This window comes from Penaeus chinensis, chromosome 43 (genome assembly GCF_019202785.1).
Source record: "Penaeus chinensis breed Huanghai No. 1 chromosome 43, ASM1920278v2, whole genome shotgun sequence".
Classification (NCBI taxonomy): domain Eukaryota; kingdom Metazoa; phylum Arthropoda; class Malacostraca; order Decapoda; family Penaeidae; genus Penaeus; species Penaeus chinensis.
Window position 1 is genome coordinate 3485557 of NC_061861.1, and position 6798 is coordinate 3492354.

Sequence of the window (6798 nt, forward strand, 5' to 3'; positions counted from 1 at the left end):
TCGTTATAAAGCACGTATTGAGATTTAGGTGTAGTCAAAATGCCGAAGAGAGAGAAGAAAAAAAAAAAAAAACGTTTGCATTCAGCATCATAAATCGAACACCTTTATTTTTCATTTTTTTTTTACATGTAACATTAATCGACGGTTTTTACTGGTTAACATCAATTTTGATCATGAAGCGTGACTGGTCATATAGTTTTCTTGATGTGACATTTGCACTTCGTCCCATGCAATTGTGAATAAAAGAAACTTATGAATATTAAATTATGAATATGACGGTATTTTTTCTTTCAGTTGTTCACTCTACTAATAAATAAAAAAATACAGTGTATTGTATACAGATGGATGAATTTCCAATTTACTAGGCTAAGCATTTTCCTCTGGCAGAATAGACTTGAACATATCACCTGTTGTTTATTTAGTTTAGACTTGCTATGAAAATACCCGGGAATGGGCACTGATTTTCTATTGAAAGTTTATTAGGAAGTCGATAGAACGTATAACACAAGAGAAGAAATAGAACCTACAAAAAGAGAGAGAAAAAACATTCGAACCTACAAGAGAGAATGGTTAATGGTTAATGGTTAGAAGCAAAATAAATGTGCTAGACATCTAAGGTCATGTAGCACTATAGTAAATGGTAGTGAAGGGTGGTTGAGTTAGTGATTAGTTGTCAAAGTTGGGCAAAGGAATTGACGAGTAAATGGGTTTAGGTTGGGTAAGGTAATGAATAGGGGTTAGATCAAGTGAAGGATGTATATGCATTTTAGGAATGAAAACAGGTTGTCAAAGCAGAAAGTGTGAGAAGTTGTTGGAGGGATCACGAAAAATCGGTCCCATTTGGCTGGGCTAAATAGAGTATTTAAGAATTTTGTAGAGATGGGGGTAGTAGAAGGACGGGGGCATGTGGAAGAGGGAGTAGTGTTGAGGGACGTAGTGCTATGGGGAGGTGGACAATAAGGTTGTAAGGTAGTAATAACGGAGGATGGGGTAGTTGATGAAGAAGGTTGTGGGGGTATAGTTGTTGAAGTTGAGCATGTTGGGAGTAGAAATGTCTCCTGGGGTGTTGATTAGGGTGGATACTGTACTAGTCGGCATTGAGGAGGGGGTATTAGTTGTAGTGTTCAGAGCCGTGGTCAAAGGAGAGCTTGGGGTCAGGGAATCGGGCGAGTTTGAATTGGTGGAGCTATTTGATGAAGAGGCAATTGCCTCTAATAATGGTATGGTTAATGGTTAATGGTTAATGATTATTCATTGTTGGCCATGATAAGCCTGGAGTATGTTGGGCAGAGAAACGGTCCACCCCTCAGGGTCGCTTGAGGGGTAAGGGCTAGACAAGCAGGGGAATACCGTGCCCATGGCTCCCTCAGGGCGTTCAGGACTGGCACAAAGTCAGCCTTTCATCCTTTCAGCACGGCTCTTACACCTTAGGAAGTGGATAGTAGAAGTGGTTGGTGAAGGGACAGAAAGGATAAAGTAGGAGGGGAAAAAAAAAGACCATGCAAAATTTGTTGAGTCGAGGGCTGAGTCCCAAGGTTGGGGAGTTCCCCAGCATTGGGTCCCAGTCTCCGCCTCCTAAGCCCCCCCACGACAACAACGGGCAAGGGATTGGGGGGGGGGGGGTACAAGAGAGAATAGAACCTAAAACAAGAAAGTAAAAGCATATGAATCCAAAACAAGGGAGAAAGAAACAGAACCCACAACAAGAAACAAAAAAACAGAACCCACAAGAAAGAAAGAAAGCACCCACAACAAGGGAGAAGAAGCCCGTGAATCCCCAGGGAGAGGAGAGGAAGAGGAGACTGAACCCACAGCAAGGGAGAAGAAGCCCATGAACCCCCAAAACCAGGGAGAGGAAGAGGAGACTAAACCCACAGCAAGAAACAAAAGAAACAGAAACAGCAAGGGAGAAGAAGCCCGAGAACCCCAAAACCAGGGAGAAGAAGCCCCAGAGCCCCAAAACAAGGGAGAGGAAAAGGAGACTGAACCCACAACAAGAAACAAAAGAAACAGAACCCACAACCAGGGAGAAGAAGCCCGAGAGCCCAAACTCAGGGAGAGGAAGCCTGAGAGCCCCTAACCCAGGGAAAGGAAGCCCGAGAGCCCCAAACCCAGGGAGAGGAAGCCCGAGAGCCCCAAACCCAGGGGGAGGAAGAGGCGACGGCCCCGGAGCCCCGCGTCGCCCATTCAAACTTCGCGGGTCAGGCGACCAAAACAAACGGTGACGTCATCGCCCAGCCGCCGACGACGTGAATGACAGGTCGCGAGAATTTTTTATTTTTTTTCTGTCGTTTTAGTTGAATTTAGAGCAGGTTATTGTTGTTGAGTTGTGTGGATGGGTGTGTGGTCATTGTAGGATGGGTCAATTGAGGATATTATTTTTTTTGTTCTTTATAGTTCAGGTATCATGCGAACCCAACCTCTCTTACTCTTTATTTACTCCCCCTATTTATTAGCCCTTTCGTGTCAGATTAGAAAAAAAAAGGGGCGGTATTAAGGGTATTGTGGAATTGGTCTCTTAATGTGGTGACATGCAGCGGATAACTTGTTTTTATAACTCTTTATTTCTTGTGCTCTTATGAGATGTCAAGTGTCCATTTCCCTCTACCTCTTTGCGTCGGTCTTTAACATTTACCCGAATCTTTACTATATACACGTAGACTTTTCACCTGGACACTGATGGCATTGAGGCCACTCTGATTAATGTAAATGTTTACTGCTACAGTACATGGAGAGTTTGTTAATTCTGGTTGTGTATTGGGTAGTTCTTTTCTGCGTTTCAGGGAGTGTTTGCAGTCCCCTAAGGTCTGGTCTAGGGTAGTAGGGTAATGGAACTGATTACTTTCGTGAGGAACTGGTAACCTTTGTAAATGTGTATCTGTAGTTTGATTGTTTCTTGTGCAGATTTGGTTTGTCTGTATTCTGGATGTGATTTAGGGTGTTGGAAGTTTATAATGGAGCGAATGTTTAAAATTTTAGCTTTTTAGACATGCTAATATTTTAGTTTTATAACATGAAAATATAAGTATATATAACATATGACTGTGACCTCAGCCATGTTCTTACTTTAGGAAAACCTGAAAAAAACTATAAATTATGTAGCAGTCTTAGAGATACTTCTTATTATCATACATGTTGTGAAGAGTATCTGTACTTGAGGAGTATGTGAAAAATATGCTAAACCAATGCAGTTAATGTATAGAGACATACTTTTTGTTCAAATAAAAGAAATTTAATTGAGAGTTACTGTTAGACAACAGGGGAAGTGGTGTGAGAACTTGACCATGTGAGTCATAGCAGCATCTCATTATTATTGTTATTATATTAATTATTATTGTCATAGTGGCTAGAGGTACTAGACACTTAAGGTCATATAGCACTTGTTCTTGAATAGTGTGCAGACCAACTGGCATCCATGTGTTAAAGTGACAGTATCACTCCAGAACTCTAAATGTGTTTCTTTGCGCAGGTTGGGATGGCTGTGACTTGATGGCGATCACACAGCTGGAAGGCAAAGGGCATCGGAAAAGATGTGTGGCTTGCCGTTGCGCTCCCAGTTGGTGCATGTATTGATGCTGTAAATATGGCGGTTAGCGACTGAGGCTAAGGTTATCGTAGTCGCATTGCAGGACGGGATAAATATACTGCCTCACTGGAGATTTTACAATTAGCAGGTTAGTATACTTCTGTGGTGAATTTAAACCCAATTGTACTATATTTGTCATGAAACATTGGTGAATGTATTTTAAGATAGGTTTCACTATGAACAGGGTGGCGAGCTAATGTAAAGATGCAGAGATAATTACGGAAAGGAATAGAGCTCGTCAAGAAGGCCTGCAAAGTAGAAACTATAATGAACAAAACCAAAGGTATGTAAATGGTGTCTAGACCTTGTATTTTTTCCTCTTCTATAAAAGTGAGTGAAAAAAATCTATGCAAAATTTTGTTAAGAGGTGACAGAATGCCCCAGGGGTACACCCAGGAATATATATATATATATATATATATATATATATATATATATATACACACATATATACATATATACATATATATATATACATATATATATACACACATATATATATACATATATACATATATACATATATACATATATACATATATACATATACATATATACATATATACATATATACATATATACATATACATATATACATATATACATATATACATATATACATACATACATACATACATACATACATACATACATACATACATACATATATACATATAAATGTATATGTATTTTTTTTAAAAGAAAACAAAATTGGCAATAAAAAAAAGTATCATGTTCAAGCCACTTTTATTTACTTTTCTGTATTTGAAATACACCAACAATGAAATGTCTTACTTGTATAAACAAAACCTCATGTATAACCAGTTGTCATTATCATTTCTTACCCCCTTGGCCCATCCCTCTCTGGGTGGATCCCTGGGAAGTCCCATATTTAGTTAGTAGATAAAGTAGACCATGTGGTAAAGGAAGATGCTCAGCAAGGTCTAACTTTAATAGGGCTGTGATAGAGAGAGAGAGTGAGAGTGAGAGTGAGAGTGAGAGTGAGAGTGAGAGTGAGAGTGAGAGTGAGAGTGAGAGTGAGAGTGAGAGTGAGAGTGAGAGTGAGAGTGAGAGTGAGAGTGAGAGTGAGAGTGAGAGTGAGAGACGAGAGAGACGAGAGGAGGAGATGATGGGGTTGGGAGAGAGAGATGAGGAGAGCAAGGTGAGAGAGAGGAGTTGAAGAGGAGAGAGTGAGAAGAGAGAGAGAGTGAGTGATTGTGAGTTGAGTGTAAAAGAGTTTTGTGATTGTGATGTGATGACGTGAGTGAGAAGAGAGAGAGAGAGAGAGAGACTATGGAGAAAATTTGTGACCGGATGAGAGGAGTGAGAGAGAGTGAGAGAGAAGGAGATAGGGGAGAGGAGAGGAGAGAGTGAGATGAGAGAGAGAGATGAGAGAGATAACGAGAGATGGAGAGTGAGAGAGAGATGAGAATGAGAATGAGAATGAGAATGAGAAAGAGAGAGAGAGAGAGAGTGAGAGTGAGAGTGAGAGTGAGAGTGAGATAGAGAGAGAGTGAGAGTGAGATAGAGAGAGGAGTTCTGAAATGTATTCCAGATTTTTGGAAGATGAACCTCTCTTCTTGTTGATTACAGCCATCACTTCTATTACTAGTGGCATCCTGGAGACATATAAGGTACTTGGTTTAGTATTATATAACATGATGATAGTTCAGCCATTATTCTTGTGTGTTCTTTGTCAGTGTCTGATCTTTTTCCATGCCTTTCTGTTTCAGATCGCCGCTGCAAATGGTGTGGCATAGTATACAGCTACAAAGAGAGCTGGTATGTAATGTGCCATATAAAAGTGTGCAGAAAGCTTGTTGACACAGGAGAGGCATCTTGTGCCTTAGAAAGTGCTTGTGATGAGGCATCACCTTCACCACAACCTGATATGTCTTTTGAAGAAGTGTATAAAAGATTTATTGAGAATGAAAGGATGAAAGACCAGATGATTCACTCTGTGGAAAAGGCTTTTACCTGCACTGAGTGTGGAAAAAAGTTCGAGCGAGCTGCCACTCTGAAGAAACATAGAGAGACTCACTCTGCAGAATACTTATTTGAGTGTTCTAAGTGTGGGAAAAGGTTTAGGGAAAATGACACTCTAGAGATACACAAGACAAAGCACACTCGACAAAAGAAATTAGAGTGTTCAGAATGTGGGAAAAAGTTTATTTCACAGACTCCTTTGAAGCGCCATCTGTTGGCTCACTGTGGAGTAAAACCATTTAAGTGTTCCGGGTGTGGGAAAAAGTTTACGTCAAAGAGTTCTCTAAATTTGCACCAACAGACTCATTTAGAAGCAAAAATGTTCAAGTGCTCTATGTGTGAGGAATGGTTTAATCAACGTTGTCTGCTGACGAGACACCAGAGGGGACATACTGGAGAAAACCCTTAAGACAAAACCAATTAAGTATTCTGACTCTGGAAATAAAATTTAATGAAAGTGGTGATCTGGTGAAAAAAACATGAGTATTCTGAGTGTGGGAAAAAGGTTGAATGGAAGTGATAATAAGCCAAAGAGACACCAGATCATTCACAAAGAGTTGTAGATGATTTGTCACATTCACATCTGACATCGGATGTAAACAGAAGTATGACAGCAAAGGGAACTACATCTATTTACGTTATAATAGTGAAGGCCCGAACAACGCTTAATTCCTTTCTGTATGATTAATTATTTTTTACTGTAAATTACAAGAATCAAAGAAATTACTCCTAGAGTGGCCATTTTTTTTGTTTCAAATATAAAGCTATTTGTAATTATGTGTGTTTTATACCCTATATATCTCATAAGGTCTAAATCCCCCCATCTTAGCAGATAGCTCATCATAGCTGCCACTCCACATCCTAACAGTGAAACCAGAACTAAACATCGCATCCACTGCAACCACTCTCGTTGCTGTGGGGGGCTTAGGAGGCGGGGACCGGACCTAATTCCTCACCTCAACTAATTTTGCTTGGTCTTTTCTTCTCCCCCCCTCCTTTTCCTTTTTCTTCATCCCTTTCTTCTGTCCGCTTCCAAAGCTGTGAGAGCCATGGGCCATAGCCATGGGCACGGTATTCCTTTGGTTTATTGTCTAGCCCTTACCCCTCATGGAGACCCGTTTCCTCCCCATTTATTTCAGGCTCACCATAGCCCATAATAAAGACTTTTTTTTATCTGTATTAGATGGATTGAGGCTTGCCCCTTCATCAACTAGCTTATCTAAATT

General features: G+C 40.2%; 1 protein-coding gene across 3 annotated transcripts; it reads left to right on the forward strand.

Moving 5' to 3' along the window:
• Positions 1 to 2220: 2220 nt before the first annotated feature.
• On the forward strand, positions 2221 to 6347 carry LOC125048312 (oocyte zinc finger protein XlCOF6-like). Of its 3 annotated transcripts, none has more exons than XM_047646970.1 (4): positions 2221 to 2260; positions 3470 to 3674; positions 3751 to 3869; positions 5320 to 6347. In XM_047646970.1, exons 3-4 carry the CDS (start codon positions 3854 to 3856, stop codon positions 5979 to 5981), a joined length of 678 nt encoding a protein of 225 aa, XP_047502926.1. In that variant the 5' UTR covers positions 2221 to 2260; positions 3470 to 3674; positions 3751 to 3853; the 3' UTR covers positions 5982 to 6347. The 3 variants fall into 3 exon arrangements, with proteins under 3 accessions (XP_047502926.1, XP_047502924.1, XP_047502925.1); XM_047646968.1 differs by having other exon boundaries at positions 3755 to 3869; XM_047646969.1 differs by having other exon boundaries at positions 3771 to 3869.
• The last annotated feature ends 451 nt before the right edge of the window (positions 6348 to 6798 follow it).